Genomic DNA, 22,106 nt, shown 5'->3' on the forward strand with positions numbered 1-22,106 from the left:
GCACCGCTGGATGATCAGAGCAGGGAAGATCACGGCTTTTGTTTCAATAGCTGTGTTCCCTCGCCGTGCGCTGTCACATAAGCCCCTCTTTTTACAGGACTTTGCTAGACAGATCACCCGTCCAATCCTAGGACAGGTGACTTGTATCCAAGTTCCCCGGACAAGGCTCCCTGCTCTGATCATCCAGCCGGTGGCTCTCCTCTTCCCTTCCACAGGTAGGCTGCACGGTGGGACACAGGCTGCACTGACAGGCATGGATAGTTAATATTTTTAGAACTTAATTGCATAAAATGTCATTTTAATGAGAATCTGAGGGTGGGTTTAGGGGCAGGGTAGTGGTTGGGCGGGGCAACTGGTGGCAAGTAACCCTTGAGGCTTGGCTAGTAGCTTAGGACTTGAAATTTTGAGCCCTGCCTGAAGTGGTCAATTTTTTAAAGCTTCAGTTTGTGAATGAACAGGAAGAGTCTTGGCACAGAGCACTTGGCATTCATTGTCCTGTGCAGCTGAGGTTGCAGAGAAAGGCAGGTTTGTTTGAGCATTGGCGTACACACTAATGCAATGCGCTACGCACACCTATGGTCAAATCATAATTTCTTATTGCAAAAGTCCCAGCTTTTCAATAAATGTCCAAATTGTGACCAGGACCTCCATTGGTGTGGGACAGAACTATGTGGTTTTTCTTCCAGCAACTGAAAGCTGGCAGGAGGGGGAGAAACATGCCTTCAGCTGCCGGAGGGAGAGAAGCTGTGCATTATTCGGGAATTGTCCTTTTTATTGCAATGTGTCATTTCCCCCCCCCATTCCACAGCATCACTGGCTTTACACTTCTGGCTGTTGCATAGGGGGTGGATAGTGGAGGAAGGGGCTGTTAAATGTCATTTACTAGCCCCTTCTGAACTGGACACAGTGAGCGATCAGTACAGATGAATCCTTTATCCATTCATAACTGAGCTTAAACTTTTTTTTTTTTTTTTTTTTTCTCCAATAGTCTTTCAGGACAGCCACCTGAGACCCTAGCTCCTCCCCTCTTTAGGAAACGCCTGTGTCAACTTTACAAATTTCCTCCTCCCCTGCTGCTCAGTTTTTTTCCTCCAGAGGGGAGACGCCAAGGGAACCCAGAGGTCCTGAAAGGCAGAGGCTGCTAGGACAAGCAGACTGACCTTGTTTTGCCTCCCCCCGCATCACTGAGTGCAGTCAGAGGTCGGGGGGCCGCCGGTTCCTGCGAGGGTGGTGCAGGGAGATGCACGCCGGCCATCTCAGCCCTTCAGCATCACTGTGTATTTGAACGGCTACCTGCCCCCCCAACCTTCTCCACCCTTCCCCATCAGGGGTACATGGGCAAAAGTGTGAAAGAAGGTGGGTCGGTAGAGCCCCCCCAGTGTCAGAGGGTGGGTCATGGGGTCCCTGCTGAGGGTAACCCACATGATATACATTGTGCACCTGCATTGGTAGGAGGATTGCAGTTTTAATATTGTGGGTTTTTCTTGTGTCATTTCAGAAATCGGACAAAACCAAGCCCTCCCACAATTCAAATCTGCATTTTCCATCAAGTCTGCTTCTTGTTGGCCAACTGAGCCAATGGATAAGAGAATGGACTCTCTTAAAGTCTTGGGACTCCACTGTAGGTGGCCTGAAGGCTGCAATGGCAATTACGGTAGTGGCCAGGAATATGGAATTTTGGTTGACCCATATCCAGGCACATATTGAGGAAGGTACTGCAAAGGAGCAGATTCTATCCTCATTTCCCACTCTTTTACGGGGCAGATGCATTGGCAGAACTGGTACGCATGGCAGCCAGATCTTCGGCTCTAGCCAATTCTACCAGACGGGCCCTATGGCTAAAGACATGGCAGGGTGACTGCGCATACAAGGCCAAGTTATGTGGGATCCCGTTGACAGGGGACCTGTTCGGCCCAGGTTTAGAAAAGGTTCTGGACCGCACAGCAGAAAAGAGTTTCTGCTCAAACTTAAAGCATCATGGGGTCAACCTCAACAAAATAAAGACAGAGGGGATAGAGCCCATTTTTCAACACCCAAAGCAGACAACCAGAGGAAGCCTTGGGTCCAGAAGGGGAATATCAAGGGAGGAGCGCTTTTTTTTTTTTTTTTTTTTTTTTTTTTTTTTTTCTTCCTTCCCCTTTCTTCTCTCGTCCTCCTGAGCAAACCCGTAACAAGCAATGAAATTATCTCAGTGGGAGGAAGACTGGGGGGCTTCATCTCACAATGGGAAAAAATATCTTCCAACCAGTTTATCTTGAGGACAATAAGGAAAGGTTACTGTCTAGAGTTCTCAAGATCGCCCCCAAGCAGACTTTACACCACCAAACTACCAAAAGACAGAGGGAAAGCCAGAGGGCTAATGAGTTCCATAAAGGACCTCAGGAAGCAAGGGGTAATGGGCAAGGTACCAAGAGAAGGTCAGGGCTTCTACTCCCACATTTTTGGGGTACAGAAACCTTCAGGGAAGGTCAGGCCAATCCTCAACCTCAAGCCTTTGAATCTTTCCATAATTTACAAAAGATCCAGAATGGATTCCATATACTCAGTGAAGGCTCTGTTACCCCCAAACTGTTATATGTTTTCACTAGATCTAAAGGATGCGTACGAATACATCAGTCATCAGAAGTTTCTAAGGTTAGCAATAGAAACAGGGAAAGAAACCATACACCTTCAATTCCAATCTCTGCCCTTCCGCCTTTCTTCTTCGCCCAGAATTTTTACGAAGATCCTGGCAGAGGCCCTGGCACCATTACGTCTAAAGGGCATATCCATCATTGCCTATTTGGACTACCTTCTGTTTGCAAGATCTCCCGGAAGGTTATTAGAAGACCTCAGATACACAGGACATTCTTAGAGTCTAGGGTGGTTGGTAAATGTGGAAAAATCAAATCTACAACCCACGCAACAAAGTATTTGGAATATGTAATACTCAGTACAACAGTCTTTCTACCCAAGGAGAAAATAGAAAAAATTCAGAAAGAAATAGGATTGATGCAGACCAATCTGCCATGCACAATAAGAGTAATGTCGTCCTTGGGGTTTTTTAACATCCGCAATCTCAGCGGTGCAGTGGGCAAGTCTGCATTTTCGCCCATTACAGAGGTTCCTATTGAAAGTATGGGACCCCAGGCAAGAGTTGCTGGATACGCAAGTGCTAATGCCAGGAAAAATAAAGACCTTATGGTGGTGGAGGGTAGGAAATTTAAACAAAGGGTGACTTTGGACCCTACCTGTCTCCCAAATCCTAACCAGACGCAAGTGGCACAGGATGGGGGGCACACCTCACTGGCCCAGGAGACCGTGGTTCTCTATGCTCAAAGAACTCTCCATGGAGCCCCCTTGGTTACTTCCGGCCCAGAAGGACCTGTTATCCCAGGGCCCAGTGTACTGCCCGCAAGTGGAAAGGTGGAAGCTAGCCGCCTGGTATCTGAGGAGCAGCTGCTAAAAGCAAAGGGATTCTCAAACCGTTTGGTAGAAACACTGCTGAAAAGCAAAAAGGTTGAGACACGTAACATATACCAGAAGGTGTAGAAATGTGTTTGCAGGTGGTGCGTAGAGAACAACTTCAAAACGCAAAGCTCAGTAGCAGTCTTAGAATTTCTACAGAGTGGGATAGACAAAGGACTGGGCCTTGGTATGTTAAGTCAAGTCTCAGCATTATTGGTTTAACAGGAAAGGAGGCTAGCCTCTAATCCATGGGTAATTAGACTCTTTAAATCTGCGAGCAGACAGAGGCCTAGGCAAGGTACGGCCTTTCCGAAGTGGGACTTGTCGCTAGTGCTGCGAACCATGACGGCAGCCCCCTTTGAACCACTAAAGGATTGCAGCCTGAAGATGCTAAAACTTAAAGCAATCATTCCGGTAGCAATTGCTACAGCCAGAAGGGTCGGTGAGATAGGAGCATTATCAATCGGACCCCCCCTTTTGCCAGGTTTTCCCGGATTGTATAGTGTTCAAGATGGACCCAGGTTTTTTGCCTAAAGTGGTCTCTAAATTTCATAAAGACCAAGAGATTGTATTACATTTTTGCCATAATCCTGTGCAGGAACAGGAAGTGAAATTCCATAGTTTAGATGTCCGATGCATCCTACATTATTTAGAAGCAACAAGAGATTAGAAAGACTGAGTCTTTATTTGTTTCATGCAGGGGCTAAGTTAGGGCACAAAGCCTCAAGAAGTACAATAGCCAGGTGGCTAAGGAAAGCGATAGAACAGGCTTGCAGGTTAGGAGGTAGGCAGACCCCCGAAAGGAATTGGGGCACACTCCACAAGGGCAATGGCTGTGTCGCAGGCTGAGAGAGCTGGAGCAACGCCGGAGCAGATTTGTAGAGCGGCAACATGGTCCAGCTTTGCCACCTTCATAAGACACTATAGAGTGGACTTGTGGTCGGCTGAAGATCAGGCCTTTGGGCACAAAGTCTTGCAAGCTGTAATCCCACCCTAAGAGTAAGTGCTCGGTTATCCTCTCGGGTGGCTGTCCTGAAAGACTATTGGGGGAAAAACAAAGTTGCGTACCAGTAACGTTCTTTTCCGGAGTCTTTCAGGACAGCCGGCTACCCACCCATATTTAGACTTAAAGAATTTCCTTACAGGAATTGTGATATGATTGTTTATCATATGTTCTTGTGTCTCCCCAAGCAGGCTGGAGGTGCTCTTAAAGAACTGAGGAGCAGCAGGGGAGGAGGAAATTTGTAAAGTTGACACAGGTGTTTCCTAAAGAGGGGAGGAGTCGAGGTCTCTCAGGTGGCTGTCCTGAGACTCCGGAAAATGTTACCGGTGCGTTTTTTTTTCTTGCCTCAGGGGACACAAAGCCATAGTAATGACTGTGGGTTATATCGGACTGACAGGGGCTGGACACTGGCACGCCCCTAAAGGCATGTGTACTCCCATTACTGGGGAGTCCTCCCTTTTTTTTTTTTTTTTTTTTTTTTTTTTTTTTCGCCATTGTCTAGTGCTGGTCACGAGTAAAGATGTGCTGTGCTGAGCTCCACGGGTAGTAATTCTTGATGAGGGCTAGCCATGCTCCCCGGATTCGTTCTGATGTCTTTTCATGGGCTAAATGAATGGTACCCGGGCCTCGTATCCGCAGAAACTAGGTTTTGCTTGCGGACACTTGTCTTTAGAGAGCTGGGCCCTGGGATCCAGTACTCTTTGGTAGTAAGGCCATAAAGTTTTACTGGCAGGGTGCTGTCACAGGTCCAGGAATGTGGGATAACCTGAGCACTCATTATCCTGATGCTGAAAACGGCAGCCTTCACTCTCCTCTCCAGCCGGAAAACAGACCCTCTGGTAAAAGGGGGTCTGGTCTCTTCCTGTGCCCTCAGATTGGCTTTAGTTGCCCCTTGGTGGGGGGGGGGGGGGGAGAAAAATAAAGGGCAGACTACGGCTGCATCAGTGGAGGATTTACCCCCCACCATGCTTACAGGTCCACAGGATGCTGCTAGCGTGGGAAAACCCGGTGTCAGACACCGTCCACACATGGAGGAAGCTGGTCTCAGCGCTGTATGTGTGAAAGCTGCTGCTGGCTGTGGAGGTAAAGAGCAGGTGGATGGCTTGGTCAGGTTTAGTGTACACAGGCTTACTCCTTTGGCACATTATACTTTGCTGTAGCTAGGGTTAATAGCAGCTAATGGTGCTGAACTATGGCCTAGCAATGTACATTCTTTGGCATAGTGCCTCTGCTTTATGCTTCAGGCTAAGAATGGTAATGGGACCAAGAACTTCTCCAAAAGTAATTTTTGTTTTGAACTGTAAACTAAATGCATTTGCAAAGAATGTCATCCTCCTCTGAGAAGGATACAGCTAGTCAGATTGAGCCGTCAGGGGTAGAACACCTTAGTCCCTGTATATATCATACAAACAGACTTGGTTGAGTGGCTCACTCAGCCTTACTCTTCTGCACCCTCCTCCTCTCGATCTGCACCCTCTTCTTCACTCTCTGCTGTGCACCCCCAAAGACACTACCACCACCACATATACCCTCCGCTTGAGTCACAGGAATTCTTTTCCGATCCATCACAAGACATTGCCGATGCGCAGCCACTCTTGGCATTGGATCAGGAAGAGGAGGTAGCAACAACCGCCACTCAGAAGTTTGACAGTACCCAGATCAGCCCAAGGAGGAGGTTGGTCCCTGGTGTTGATGCCTACTCCAAGATCTCTAATTATAGCGGTGGGGGAAGGTGCCGTCGATGGCGTGGGTGCCCACAAGAGACGAAGAGGGGAGTTAATAGGAAGATATGGACCAGCAGATAGGGAAAAGCAGGCGGAACTTAGATTGCACAGGAGGGACAAAGCAGACTGCTAATGTATCAGGAGCGAGGCATCAACCATGTATGGTCACATCTGGAGCTCCCAGGATGCCAGGCACATGGCTCCGCAGTGTAGGCTTTTTTTTAAAGTGTCCGCTGCTGACAATAGTGTTGCCATCTGCAATCTTTGCAGTCAACGCATACGTTGCGGTACGCCCAACACTCACCTAGGGACGATCGCCTTAAGAAGGCACATGAGCTGCCATCACTGAGCCCAGTGGGAGCAACCGAACCCACAAAGCCACACTCCAGGCTCACTGTCCAGCCTCGTCTTCTACTTCTCCTTCTTCTCTCTCCTCACAATTGTCCTCCACTCCACCTTCCATCATGCCGTCCTCATGGTTTTTCTGGAAAAAGGCAGGCTTCCGTGGGCCAAATGTTTGAGCGTAAAAGACACCAGATAACCCTCTTGACCAACGGTTGACGGCTGGCTTGTCAGAACTGATGGCCCGCCAACTACTGCCATATAAACTGGTGGACTCGGAGGCCTTTTGAAAATTTGTGGCCATTGGAACACCACAATGGAAGGTCCCAGGAAGGACTTATTTCTCACAGAAGGGCATCCCAGAGCTATATGGCCATGTTCAGCGGCAAGTGAATGTATCTCTGGCACACAATGTTGGTGCCAAGATACAGCTGACCAGACACGTGGTATAGCAAACACGGGCAGTGAAGGTATATAACTTTTACTGCCCACTGGGTGAACCTTCTGATGGCCGTCAAGCATGTAACCTGTGGCACCCATGTAGATTTGTTTTTACTGCCACGGATTGCATGCAGGCCTGGCTCTTCCCCTCCTCCTACTCCATCCTCTTCCCTCTCCTCCTCGGCTGACTCCTCCTTTTCCACTGCGCCACCCAAGATCCCCAGATCCCCAGAACCTATTCGACATACCAGGTGAGACGTTGCGTTGCTGTGCTGTCTGTTGTGCCTGGAAGCCAAGAGCCACACTGGCCCTGCACTCCTTTCAGCTTTGCGTTCACAGGCAGATCAGTGGCTAACACCGCTCAATTTGACAGTTGGTAAAGTGGTGTGTGACAACGGTGCCGATCTGCTTAGCGCATTGAAACAGGGCAAAATTACACACGTGCCATGCATGGCACACGTCTTAAACTTGGTCGTGCAGCAATTCCTTGTCAAATACCCTGGGGTCCAGGACATCTTGCGGCAGGCAAGGAAAATCTCGGCCCCTTTCAGAAGATCTTGCATGGCCATGGCTCGCCTTGCTGACGTTCAGCGGCGACGCAATCTGCCGGTCAGACGTCTTATTTGCGATTGCCCGACGTGATGGAACGCAACCTTCTATATGCTTGATAGGCTGCTCCAGCAGAAACGTGCAGTTAACGACTACCTGTACAAACTCTGCGGCAGAACAGGTTCTGGGGAGCTTGGTTTTTTCACTGTGCCAGTGGCTGCTCATGCGAGACGCATGCATGCTTCTGCACCCATTTGAGATCACCAAACTGGTCAGTCGCAGCTATGGCGCCATCAGTGACATGGTACCTTATGCCTTCTTTATGGAGTGTGCATTGCGTCATGTCGTTCAAGCCGTGCAGGAGCAGGAAGATGAAGTCGCAATGCTGGATGAATTCCCGGGGGGGGGGGGGGGGCTACTGAGACATCAACAGGAGTCTGGAGAGGATGGTGCCGGGGCAGATGAGGAGGAGCAAGAAGAGCATGCTTTAAACCTTTCTGGGATCCCTTGTGTGTGTGTGTGTGTGTGGAACGAGGACAACATTATCCTGGATGAGCAGGAGCCAGGCCACCACACCACTTCCAGTTTAGTGCGAATGGGGGCCTTCATGCTCCAGTGTTTTAATAGGGACCCCCGTATAAAAAGCATAAATGTCAAGGACCAGTACTGGGTGGCAATGTACTTAGACCCCCGGTAAAAACACAAAATGGCGGAAATGTTACCACCATCACAGGGCTGTCAGAATGGAGCACTTCCAGGCCTTGCTTTGAGAAATGCTGCCTTCTGCTTTTGCGTGCGCTGGCAGAGGAGGAATTCCCACTCCAAGAGTTGCGGGTACCAATCCAACAGCGCCTGCAAGAAGAGGGCGTTTTTGAAGATGTGTTGGTGACTTCTGATATGAGGTCATTCTTTCAGCCGACCTATCGACAGGTCTCATCCAGATCCAGCATCAGGGAATGCCTAGACCGACAGGTGTCTGACTAAATCGGGTTAACGGCCGATGTGGACGCTCTGAGAAGTGATGAACCCCTGGACTACTGGGTGGGCAGGCTTGACCTCTGGCCAGAGCTTGCCCAATTTGCAATGGAACTGTTGGCTTGCCCCTCATCCATCCAGTATCCTGTCCGAAAGGACGTTCAGTGCAGCAGGGGGGATCGTGACCGATAAGCGCACTCGCCTAGCTCACGACAGTGAGTACCTCAAATTTATAAAAATGAGGCATGGATCTCGAAGGAATTCAACATGTGACCAGTAGACCATGTATATGCATAACTCTATAAATGATTGATTTAATCTAGCACACTGACCTTTTTGGCTCACTTGTACAAAAAAGCACACCATACTAAATGCCCATACCCTTCTGTTTGTAGAGGTTGAGCGGTGTCATATTTTTGGGTTCCGCAGTGAGTTGCTGGTGTCGGTGCCCTTTATGGCAGTGCTGGGGGCAGTGCCCTCTATGGCAGTGTCGGTGAGGGATGGAGAAGCCAATCAGAAGTGCCAGCACCATTGCTGAGGATCTGGACTGGCACCTCCAGACCACCACAGTGGAGCCCTGCATAGGTGGGGGGAAGGGCTGGGCAGAGGCAGAGGCTCAAGCACAGGTTGGCACAGGACTGTGCTGCCCTGACTGTGGCACTGATCCTCCATGGCCTTCCTGCGCTCCTGAATTGTCAAAATTTCAGATAAAAAAAAAAAATGTTGTCGATCCCTAAATACTTATGTCGGTGTCCATGTTGTGGGACTATGTGCACAGCTAGTAAGTATGAAAATATGACCTGGAGGTTTTTAAGGTTTGCCTGCCATTAAAGTCAATGGGGTCCGCCGCTAACCTTTTGGCCACGTTCGCAGTTCACGTTCGAAACGTCCCGTCAAAGTTCGTCCATCACTATCCAGCACCTGTTGGTCTGATATAACCCACATAGGAATTGCTATGGCGCTGTGTCCCCTGATGTACATCAAAGAAGGATTTTACAGGTAAGCTGTTATAAAAAAAATCTTTTTTTTTTTGTGCTTCAGTTTATGAATAAACAGGAGCCTATGCCTCCTGTTCATCTTCAGTGCAACTGAGGCATTGAAAAACTTGTATTTAAGTCCTTTCTCTGAGATGTTGGGGGGGGGGGGGCTAGTTGGACAACCCAACAGCACTGACAGGTTGTACGGGGCCCCTTGATTTCTAACGGCAGCCCTGTTGACACAAATTCAGATATTGCTCAGGAAATATCACTCACATGCAGGGCGCCTAGCCAACACAGATCACAACATCAAGAGATCTTAAAATGAATTTGTTGAAACACAATTGCAGACTCCCTTGGCTAGCTTTGGATGTGAATCCCAAAAAATCCCCTGTAGTTTCGTTGAATAGTATTACCCTGTTGACTATATGTGCACACCAGCTGTTTGCTGTTTTACTTTTGTCATTTGTGCATCTTTTTAAATAAAAGAAATCGCACTGTGAAACGGTTATAAATGGCAACCTTTGTTCTCACCAAATGCCATTTTGTATGAAAACTTAAGGAGAAACTTGACTATAGCATGATCATACTAAATTTTATTTAAAAAAATACATTTAACATAGAACGTAAGACATGTATACAATCCAAAGCACCACTGTGGGACCAGTGTAACGTGCATCCTGTGGTGGTGCCTTGGATTGCAGAGCTACGTAAACCTCAGACCAAACTGATTTCTCTGAGCAATATTAATCGGAGTAGCTACTAGCAGCATTTAAGCAATTTAGACTTGTGAACTGAATCTCTGAATGCAAGTAATTGGCCTATAACTTTGAATCCTACAGAAATATTCAAAGCACAATTTTAGTAATACTGATTTTAGTATACCAATGTGTTGTCTCTGCCTATTCACTTGAAATCTCTCCCTTTAAAACTGTCCCCTAAGCCTACTCAGATGGTGCGCTAAATGTGGTCATTTCCATGGTGTCTTCACAATCAAATGGCAGGTTTATTTTGGTTCCAGGGAGGTGGTACAAGACCAGGCAATTTGAGCTGAAGTAATAAATACAATGTACAAAGTTCTAAATGGATGTCATCTTAATTTTTACAGAAGTTGGAGATGTTAGCAGCATAGCTATTGACTGGTTTACAGGACAACTATATTGGGCAAGTAAAGAGGACAAGTGTATATCTGTTGGCTTAATTGACCACAGGGGTTATGTCCATATTCTTCAAAAGGAACTTGTACCAGATCAGCTTGTTTTATTTCCCAGTTACAGGTAAGTTATGCATATTTGAAAGCTATATCAGTATATACTGATATAAGGAAAATGTGTAGTGGCTCATTTTTTCCTTTCTAGAGCTACAAAGACCAATTGATATGGAATTGGTTAATGTAGACTTTGGGGGAGAATTAAGGTTGAAGTTGAAAAACTGAGCATTCTAATGAGCTACTCGGGTCACTAATTGAAATGCCAACTGTTTTTTATCGCATCTTCTTTCAGGGCAGCATCCGAGAGATGGGCTCCTCTCAGAAACAGGAAACGCATTAGTCCACCATTATAAATTTCAGTCTTGCCTGCATGCCTCAGCAGTTTGGGTTTCCTCCGGACCCACGGGAGCTGCAAAGAAATGTTTTTTACTTGTCTCCGTGGTAGTTGCAGGAGACCCCCCTGCCAGCATCCTATACATCCCAGTGGTCCTTGGGAGGACAAGCAGGAGTAGCTAATTTGAATACTTTTTCTGCCTGCGATTTTACCCCCTACAGAGGGGTCTGCAATCATCCCCCGCCCCCCCCCCCCCCCCCCCAAGCTGGAACAATGCACTGGCATTTCCCCCGTAATGTTTTTTCCATGCTGGTGAAGGACCTGCTGCAGCTTCCATCCGGGATATTGCTCCAGGTGACGAGCATCGCCTCTGTGACATGAGTGAAGAGCCTGGGGAATGCTTTACCTCCTGCCACAGGTGCCACCGAACTGGGAGGTGTTGGACAGCTTCAGCTTCTTTCCTGGGGTAGTGTCCACCCGCTTGATTCCTGCATTTACTGCCATGTTCGGTGTCCTCCACACCCTGCAGAACGAGCTGGTTCCCTTGTGGAGACTCTGCGGGGTGTACCAAGATGATGCCGGAAATGTGTCACTTCGGTCTGTGGCCATTTACCCGGCATCTTCTAGGAGACAGAGCAGGGCACTTCTGATGACATCACTTCCGGGAGGTGGGAATTTTAAAATTAAAAAAAATATAGAAAAAAATATTTTAAATATAAAATTATACACATACCACTGCTGCTGGTGTCCTCCTTCCAGAGCTTCCATTAGGGAGGTGGACTCGGATAGCATCCCCCTCCCTAATGGAAGCTCAGGAAGGAGGATACGGTATGTGCAGGTACATCCACCAACCTGCACGGGGTCAGCTGGGGCTGGAGCTTAAGCAGTTGGACTTCTCTAAGCAGAGGATCCTGGTGGCTGGCCATGTCTGATGCTTCTCTGCCCTGCAGATCCTGCAAGCCAGGACAGCTCCAAGTAAGCCAAAATACTCCAGGGTGACCTCTATCTTGGCCTCACTGCGAAACTGCCTACTTGCAAGCAGATTTTTCTTTTTAACCGCCTACTTCACAGGGGCCTTTTTATATGCTTAATTTCAGGCAAGTACCCCAGAGGAAAGGAGCGCAAAAAGCAATAAAGCATGTGCTTAGTGCGGCCACAGGTTTTCTCCTGAATGGGGGGGGGGAAAGCCCCAATGTCAAAAATGCAGAGACAAAATGCTGGCCAAAGAATCATAAGGTTATCTAAAAGATCTGCTCAGCTCCTTCAAAAAAAATTAAGAGCACCATGGCACCACTGTGCTCAGCAATTGAAGTTTGAAACGCCAACAAGTGTCAGGCCAGTACCCCGTCTACCAGCGGCACATGCTTTCCTTCAGGGAACAAGCAGAACATTTGGACGACTCGGAACAATCTGACTCTGAGGATGGACTTTGTTCAGACTCTGAGGAAGATCCTGTTTCAGAGAGCAAATTATTTCTCTCAGACATGGATAGCTTCTAAAAGCTATAGCCGATATGCTAGGTATTAGAGCAAAAAGCTGCAGAGCTCACACTACATGACAGGATGTATAAAGGGCTACAACCCAGGAAACCTAGAACCTTTTCCTGTACACCAAACCCTTAAAGATATTGTCAGTGGGAAGACCCAGAGAAAAACCTTCATACCAGCCACGGTCAAGTGTAGATATCCATTTGAAGAGACACACCAAATCCTAGGTTAAGTGCCCCAAAGTGGATGCCTCCCTGGCAAGAGTCACAAATCTGACTTGGCCTTTGATGTGGGTACCCTAAGCGACCCCATGGATAAGAAAATAGAAGCCCTTTTAAAGAGGGCCTGGGAAGCAGGGCTGCGAACCTGAATCCAGCAATAGCTTCTACTTGCAAAGCCCGCACCTTACGAATCTAGTTAACACCGCTACAAGAACTACTGGAAAGTGACACGCCTAAGGAAGAATTGATAAAAACCATCCCTACACTGACCAGAGAGGCAGCTTTTTTAGCAGAGGCCTCCACTGAAACCGTCAGAATATCTTCAAGGGCCCCAGCGCTACTCAACTCAGCCTGAAGAGCCCTGTGGCTGAAGTCTTGGGACGGTGATATCCCTTAAGACTGTGTGGAATTCCATTTACTGGAGACCTACTGTTTGGGCCTGGACTAGAAACGATCCAAACAGGACCACAGCGAAAAACATGGTTTCCTCAAACCAAAAAAAGCAAAGGCAAACGCCCTTTCGGCAATTCAAAAAATTCAAGTAGGGAGCAGAGAAGTACTGGGGACAACAAATCAAAGGCAAGGGTGAATTCATAATCAAGCCTCCTAACCCAAAGAAAATTCATCTTGTGCACCATAATGCATGACTACACAATAGAATTTCCTAGAATAGAATTTCCTGGCCGCCCCTCAACCAAGTACCTAGTAACCATACTACCAAAGGACTAAGTTCGGGCAAAGTCTTTTCTGGAGTCCCTGGAGAATCTACTAGATCAGAAAGTGGTTTGCCATGTACCTCAAGAGGGGGTTTTATTCCCATATCTTTGCAAAGAAACCGTCAAGCAAGCTAAGACTCATACTGAACCTCAAGCCACTCAACAGAGGAATAAAATACAAAAAATTCAGAATGGAGTCTATTTAATCGGAAACATCCTGCCAAGGGAAACATTCATGGTGGCCATAGACTTGCAGGGTGCCTACCTACATGTCTCCATAAAGGAGGATCATCAAATTCCTGAGGTTTGCAATACAAGGACCAACAACCACTCTGCACCTGCAATATACAGCTCTCCCTTTTGGCATCTCTTCGGCACCCAGAATCTTCTCAAAGATAATGGCAGAAGTGCTAAAAGGTCTGAGACAACAAGGCATTAGCGTAATACCATACCTAGACTATCTACTGTTCTTTGCAGATTCAGCAGAGACCCTAGACAACAACCTGTGCACAAGTGTCCCATCTACAAAACCTGGAGTCTGGAGTGGATAGTGAATGCAGAAAAATCTGATGACCCCAAGCCTAGAGTGGTGTATTTGGGCTATGTTATAGACTAACCAAAACCTTTTTAACCTCCCTGGCGGTATGATTCAGTCTGGAATAAGGTGCTGAAAGCGGTACAATTATTTTGCATGGAAATCTGGCTTTTATTTTGTAGTCCTGTAATTCTTAGGAATAACGCTCTGAAATCTCTTCAAACCAGAGTCTAGCGGACATCCCGGGTATGATAAAGTTTATAATATAATAAAGAATAATAAAAATTATTCAATAATGTAATCAAATCCAAAAAAAAATGAAAAAGGGACATGTTTTGGTTGCTATGGACAATCTCCAAATTACAAGCAGTAAAAAACAGTATTTATAATATAAAAGTGCATGCAGGGCATTGCACAAACCACTAGGGACAAAGGGGGTGTGTATTTTTTACTACAGCACTGTAATCTGTAAGATTACAGTGCTGTGTGTCTTTTGTGTGTTTTTACATTTTTGAATTTGCCGCCGTTCTCCGCTCCCGTGCGCCGTAACGTCGCAGGGAACGGAGCTCGGCGGCATTCGGCACTGTGAATCGAGCGGAGGACAGCTCGATCGCACAGCGCGGCGGACATCGCTGGATCCAGGGGACAAGGTAAGTGACGTTACCTGTGTCCTCCCCTGCATCGAGCGGTGCAAGCCCGAGTCTGGCTCGGGGTTACCGCTATTGTAATGAAATTCCCAACCCGAGCCAGACTCGGGATTACCGCTAGGGAGGTTAAGGACAAAAAAATCATGCAGGCAGTAACCTCTCTAAGGGGGACCAACACCATTACAATGAGACAAGGAATGGCAGTACTAGGGTTGACGACATTCTCAATACCAGCTATCACCTGGGTGCAGATTCACATGAGACCTCTACAGAATTGCATTCTGTCCCAGTGGGATGGCAGCTTCTCATCCCTAGACAAGTCCATTCCTGTCCCGACCAGTCACTCCAATGGTGGCTCAGTCCAATCCGATACAGTGAAGGATGCAAATCGGCTCAATCAGACCCAGTCAAGATTGCCAGCGCACTAGGCTAGGGGGCACATATGGAGGGCCTCTGTACACAAGGAAAATGGAGTCCCAGATGGTCCCAAGCCTCAAATGAGAGCTAAAAGCTGTCGGGGATAACATTTTAAAAGCATTCAAACCAGCAATACAAGGGAGAAATGGAAAGGTGCGACCTGACAACCCCACGACTGTGGCATACCTAAAACGGGCAAGGAGGGACAGTCTCAAAGCCTGATGAAGCTGACAAACCAGCCTATGTGCAGAATCCAATGTAAGGTCAATATCGGACATCCACCTGAAATGAAGACAATACACTGGCAGACTTCCTGAGTCAGAAGACCATGAAACAGACGGGAGTGGTCACTGAACCAAACTACCTTTGCACAGATCACCCAAAAGTGGGGGGGTACCTGAGGTAGAGCTGTTGCCTCCAAAGTGAACACAAAATCGCCAACATTCTTCTCACTGGGTCCCACAGATGGCAACAGAGTAGATGCCTTCAGCCGAAGTTGGGAATGGCAACTTATGCATTCCCTCCAACTGCCATAATACCAAGAGTGATTAAAAAAAATAAAGGCAGAGAGCAACAGTGATACTAATAGCTCTCCGCACTGGGCCCAAAGGGCATGATTTAGCCACTTTAAGAACCTCAGCATCCAACCTCAACTGACACTGACATGCTGGCCAGATCTCATCACAGGGCCCAGTCAACCATCAGAATCCTGAAGCTTTCAGCTTGGTTACTGAAAGGGTAAGACTTCAGAACAAAGGACTGTCAGACAAGGTGATGAATACCAACCTAGACAGCAGGAAGCCCGTGACTAGGGCAATCTACGAGAAAGTGAGTAAAGTTCATCTCCTGGAACAAAAAAAAGTCAAAACAATTCTGTATTTCCTGCAAGATGGAACAGACAAAAATAACCCCCAAGGTACGCTGAAGGTACAAGTGGCAGTGGTCACTCGTTAATGGACACGATTTAGAGGATCTGCTGATAAAGCGATTCCTAATGTCACACTCAAAATGGCTAGACCAGCTAAAATGATTAGAGCTCCAACTTGGGACATGTCCACAGTGCTTACAGTGTTTCTCTCCCCTCCATTCGAACCAATGGAAGATGGCAGAGACAAACCTCTCTAAAAACAGCACTTCTGGCCGATACTAGTGCCACAAGAGTGAAAGCCAGGCCCTCTGATGGAACCATACTGCCTAATATAGACCAAATAATTCTCTCGCCAGACTTGGCCTTTCGAACCAAGGTTTCCTCAACATTCCATAGAACCCAAAATATCATTCCTTCGCTTCCAAAAACAATGGACAGCAAAAAGACACCACAAACTAGCTGTAAAACGCACTCGTAAAATGCCTCGAAAGAACGAAAGATTGGCTAAGAACAGCCTTTTTGTCTATGCAGGAGTTAACAAAGGGAAGCAGGCATCCAAGGATACCATCAGCAGATGGAGAAGAATGGCCATACAGATGACCTAATGAGGCACAAAACCTCACCCCCTCCAGGGTCGGCACACACAACCAGAGCTTGTACAACTTCTGTCGCAGAGAAAGCGGGGGCGGCTCTGGAGCAGATCTGCAGGGCAGCAACATGGTCAAGCTTCAGTGCCTTGCGAAGGTACTGATCATATAGACCAGCTGTCTAAGACCAGGCATTTGGTCGCAAGGTGCTCCAGTCTCTATCCCCACCCTAGTAAGTATTGCTTGATACATCCCCCTCGGATGCTGCCCTGGAAGACAATTTAAGAAAATGGGTACCTGGTAACTTTTTTTTCTAAGTCTTCCAGGGCAGCACTAGTTCCCACCCTTAAAACGACAAATGCCAGGTACAATGGGGGAGCTTGAAGCTCACTGAGATTTCCTTCAGTGCTTTAGTCCACCATTTTTAAAATGTCAGTCTTACCTGCGTTGCCTCAGTTGAATTGTTTCCTGTTTCAGGGAGGAGGAGCCTCTCGGATGCCCTGAGACTTCGTTACCAGGTACCAAACTATTTTCTCATGACAATTTGGCATTAAGCCACTAAAGTTTCTCTCCTTTTAAGATGGGTAATTTCCCACTTCAATTAAGCGCATTGGGTGAAACACATTAGAGGGGAACGGTCCATTTGACTTTTACATCAAGGGATATGACCTATACGCAGACCAACCATTGCCAATAAAAATCCATGCCTTGGGTAGAAGGTCCCAGAAGTTTTGCTGCTTTCTCAAGAATGAAGACAACCCATGGGTGTATTTGGGGTGAGAACATGTTTATGGATTCCACTTAACTTCCATACATTTACGTTGGAAAAAGGTCTGCTGTTTTTTCCCTAGTTGGAGCAGTGTACCTAGTGAAGACTTGTACCATTTAGGACCTGTTTCAGGTTTGACGCTCATTTAACTTTTTTTTTTTTTTGGCAACTTATTAAGCAGCATGTGTAACACCTACTGCATTTACCACACTGGAGTAACTTTCCAACACTGAACTTGGGATTAACTTTTTAATTCTACGTTAGGAAAAGAACCAGTTACTACAAATGTCTTAGCCCTTTTAATGAGCATACCTTTTTAAAATGGGTGTAGAACCATATCTCAAGACATGGATTTTTTTTTTTCTTTTTCTGGCAACTTACCTGTTGGTTTGCTTGTAGCTTTAAAACATTTTAAATATGTCACTCCAGAGTCAAAGCCAACGTATGTTTTGTCGATTTGGCATAAAAGGAAAGATCTAATGTGTTCCACTCTGCCATGAATGTAATCGTAGTCATTGTAATGTTTGCATGCTAAGTAGACTACTTGGGAGCCAGCACGGGCACATTATCTGTAGCAAAGCGATACACTCTTGGGTTAAAATGTGTAGGTATAGACTTTGCTGTCACTATGCTGTTAATAATAATTTTTTTTTTTTTTTTTTTTTTTTTTTTTTTTTTATAACCTTTACATAAGGTTAGTTTACCCGCTCTCTGCTCTGCCCCTTTGGTGCTCCACTGAAGTGCTGTGAAGGGGGTGGAAGCAGCTGGCTCAGACTTTCAGCAGTGTGTGGAGAAGCTGAGCCAGCTGCTAAGCAAGCATTTGGGGGAATCCCAACATTAAAGTCAGGATCAATCCAAAGCCTAGACCAGCTTGGAGAGGTCAGCTGACGGTAGGCTTTACCTTAGTGTTGGCAGAATATGGGTCACAAGTGCAGAACTAAGAGCACTCCTTTTTGGACCACTGGATAAATGGGGCTGAGGGCTTTGACCTACTCATTTAAACTTCAAAATACTGGAACTTGAAGTAACTGGCCCCAACTTGACAAGACCTCTAATCTGAAAACTGAGATTTAATACCTTTCTTTTCAGATACATGTACTGGATCAACTATGGCAAAAAGGGTACTACTCTTGAGGCTGCTGGTATGGATGGATCGGATCAGCATGTGATTGCTTCTGTACCAATGGAACAGCCAGTAGGCCTTACTCTTGATCAAATTGCATCCCGTCTCTATTGGATCAGCGAGTATAAAGAGGTATCAGTCTGTTGCAAGACAGCTATATATCCTGTTAGAGAATGCTAGACAATACATTTGTAGTGCATTTCATGTGCTAAATATCTGGTCTATGTAAACAAGTGTAGTGCTTATTTTCTCAGATAAGTAGCTCTAAAGGCAAAACTTTTTTTTTTTTTTTTTTTTTTTGGCTAGAGTAAGGCATTGGAGCCCAACTGCTGACCAGTGGGCCACATGTGGCCCGTGGATGCCCTCTGATGTGCCCCACCATGACCTCCTGCTCTGGGATGGGAAGCCTAGATCCTGGGTTCCTGACCTGCCATCCCAGAGTATCAGTGTTTCAAATGGAGCCGGCAGTAGAGGAAGCATGCAACTGCAGAGCTGATGCTTACTGTATAGCAATGGCTGCTGTCACAGGCAAAGTGATGCCAAATGAACTCTGCCTGGGATGGCAACAGTGGCGATACATGCAGATCAATCCCTGAAGTGTGTGTTCTAGCTCTGCATTGGTGTGCTGCTTTCAAACTAATCTGCAGGTGCAGCATGGATAGACTTCTGTTATTACCCATGGGCTTGGTGCGCTTTCTGAAAATTGCACTAGACCTGCGGGATATAATTTGAATGTTATGGCTCAGTGCAGCTAGCCCTCAGGAAAGCCACTGGTGCAGTGCACCCGCTGTGTGGGTAAACTGCAAAGCCCTTGTGACGCTACCCCCTCAGGAGCACTTGATAAGTGGGTTCTTCTGTACTTCTACCTCTATGCTGTGACCTTCTCAAGAGCCTCAGCCCCTCTAGCACACCAGGTTGAAGGTACCACCATGCGATATATCCGGCTATCATTGAAAGTAATATAGTACCCAATAGGTACTTGTGTCATGGAAATTGGCACCAAAAAGGCAAACTTGTGTATATATATATTGTCACTTAATATATTGCACCCAATATAGCTGGTAACTATGCAAACACAAAATTGATTAGCAATGGCAGTACAATTTGGCATACAAAATGATTAACCATAAGGACTAGACATAAGATTAAATTTGGCATACAAATCAGCATAAACCTTAAGGTCACCTAAAGTGCAGCAGTGAGCAGTAGTGAAGCTTTTAATCGAGTGCTGAACCATACTGCACATTTACTGTATGGTGGCGATGCTAGTCTTTGAATTTGCACTGTCCAAAAGAAAAGTATTGGTAAGAGTGGGACAGGGGAACAAAGGGACTTAAAGGATAAGTATTACGGGAGAGGGCAGTACTTTTTTGAGATGTTCTGCTAGCTATTGGGGCCCTTAAAGAGCATTTGTGACAGTCAGTTAACCTGTATGCAATATCTGTAGTTTTTGCACAGGTGCAAGAATGGATCTAGTTCAGATGCACTAAAGGTTTGGTATAATGCAGTATAGTTGGTAGTATGAATCCTGTCTCCAGTGATTTGTAGGCAATGAGCCTTTCACCAGTCCCTGTGGTGCAGATGTAAACTCTTGCTGTGGAAGGGGTACTCTCTGATGCCTCAAATTGGTGGAAAGGTGAGAACTCTGGTGTCCCTGTTGTGGCAGTACAAGTTTGCTGTGGTCTATGCTACATGGGCTTGGTCCCCACCAGTCTGGTCTCTCAGATGCCAATAAAAATGTGACAAGTCTCCATTCGATCCAAACTTAATGTAGAACTGGCTTTTTTATTTTTTTCCCCCCCTTTCTAAGTGAAGCATTCCGGGGTATTGTCTGTGGCCCTATTCAGTGGTGGTCAGCATTTTATGAACCAGATTGTCAGGAAGTACTAGTAATAAAATTGAGGGCTCTTAAATGTTAATACAAGTTTTACATTTGATTACTATGATTGGTTATCACAGCAATCACAAGACATGTGGCACCTCTGGCTCTCTTCATTGTCTGACTGGATCGCTGGTATTGTGTACAGGCACTATAACCCTGACATCCATTTTAAGAGGGGCTCCTCTGGGTGATACAAAATTGGCTTTACATATGAAGTCCGGACACAACTCAAACGCAGTCCGGTTTTAGCTTTTTTTTTACTTTTGTATGGTAATTGTCCCAATTCAAATAGTGTATAGAATTTGCATACAATTTTAGGGAAGAGATTGTACAGAGATGACTGTCACTAAATCGGAGTGTCTTTTTTAGAATATTTTAGTCCTAAGGCTGTTGCATACTAAAAAGGCACCTCTTTAGTGACTCATTACTGCACACATGTATCAGAATTCTATGCATACCAGATTTTCATTGAGGTTCCAGCTTAATTGTTTCATGATTTATTCTCTGAAGACTTCCAAGTTTCTTCTTGCTATAGACTATAGAAACCATTCGTGTTGATGGAAGTGGCAGATACACATTCCCAAATGCCCTAACGAAGGTGCCAAATGCTTTGGGCCTTGCAGTTTTTGAAGGATGGTTCTTTTTGGCTGATGAAAAACGCCTATTCTCCTTGTCAAGAGATAAACCAACAGATGGAGATCTTTTGCTAAGCATTTCAAAACTTTCTGCATTTACAGTGCTTCATGAACTTCAGCAAACCCCTAGTAAGTCTTTCTACACATACCCCACTGATGGCTTTAGACAGTGGCATTTTGCATAACATTTTGTGGAATCCTACATATCCTCGGTGATCTATAACCTTGCACTTTTATTTTTTTATTTTATTTTTTTTCTGTACTAGATGTTTCTCAGTGTTCTCCAGGAACCTGCAGTCATATCTGCTTGTTATCTCCAGTGTTAGAAAAATCTTACAAATGTGCCTGCCCTGCAGGGCTGTTTCTCCTGCCATCTGGAAAGTGTGAAAGTGAGTCCATTTGCAATGTTTCTAGTCATTTTTATATCCCTACTGGTGGCCCCCTATTTTCATGTGGCCCTAAGACATTCTAATAAAGTCATTTTTGAGTTAAAGATAATATTTTAAGTCTAATGTTTTGGTTAAGGGTAATTCTTGAATCCTTTATCTGGGTGGGCCAACTGATGGACTTTGAGCAAAGGACTTGTAGTGCTGTGTCCTGACGGTCCACCTTACTCTAACCGTCACTGTAACCCTTATGAATATGCTTCCTTGATGTACAGTCCCTTATTTGCTTACTTCAACTGGATTGTATATGGAATTTCTATGCCAAAGACCAACTATCCAGCGGCTACTACTTTTGTGAGTGTATCAATATAAAAGCCTGTAGAATTTGAGGAATACAGTATCCAGTTTAGGATGGAGCAGGTTATGCATGTTTGCACATCTGTTGAATAAACAATTTGTAAATATTGCATACACCAAAGTACATAAAATATAAAAACTTGAGAACCAAATTGATAAACTCCAAATCAAATGTCTCAAGTGAAAAATAAATCGCAAACAGTGTATGGCATCCACCCATATAAATTAATAAAACTCAGTGGTAAAGGTCATCAAATTGTGATCTTCAAATGTTGGTACAGAGAATATTAGTGCTCAATCCACCACCATTGTGTATAAAATTACTAACCAGAAGCCTGTGATCCCCCTGTTGGAGGATCCATTATATGGTTTAAACTGTTACTACAAAAACTCATATAGCCAAATCAAACACAATATGCATGTCTGGAAGAACTGATCTCCGCTCATCAAGAGTGGAAGACAATAAAAAAAACC

The 22,106-nt window shown here is 45.8% G+C and overlaps 1 protein-coding gene across 1 annotated transcript in view; it reads left to right on the top strand.

Moving 5' to 3' along the window:
• Window positions 1–22,106, top strand: part of LOC143975874 (uncharacterized) — a 215,635-nt gene that overhangs the window by 71,317 nt on the left and 122,212 nt on the right. Inside the window, exons 8-12 of the mRNA XM_077478427.1 lie at window positions 2,453–3,508; window positions 10,567–10,735; window positions 18,339–18,504; window positions 20,790–21,018; window positions 21,156–21,278. Coding sequence (XP_077334553.1) covers window positions 2,453–3,508; window positions 10,567–10,735; window positions 18,339–18,504; window positions 20,790–21,018; window positions 21,156–21,278 — 1,743 coding nt within the window. The remainder of the gene's footprint in view (window positions 1–2,452; window positions 3,509–10,566; window positions 10,736–18,338; window positions 18,505–20,789; window positions 21,019–21,155; window positions 21,279–22,106) is intronic.

Source organism: Lithobates pipiens, unplaced genomic scaffold (assembly GCF_037356315.1).
Source record: "Lithobates pipiens isolate NorthernLeopardFrog02 unplaced genomic scaffold, aLitPip1_a1.2 Scaffold_13, whole genome shotgun sequence".
In the NCBI taxonomy this organism is placed as follows: domain Eukaryota; kingdom Metazoa; phylum Chordata; class Amphibia; order Anura; family Ranidae; genus Lithobates; species Lithobates pipiens.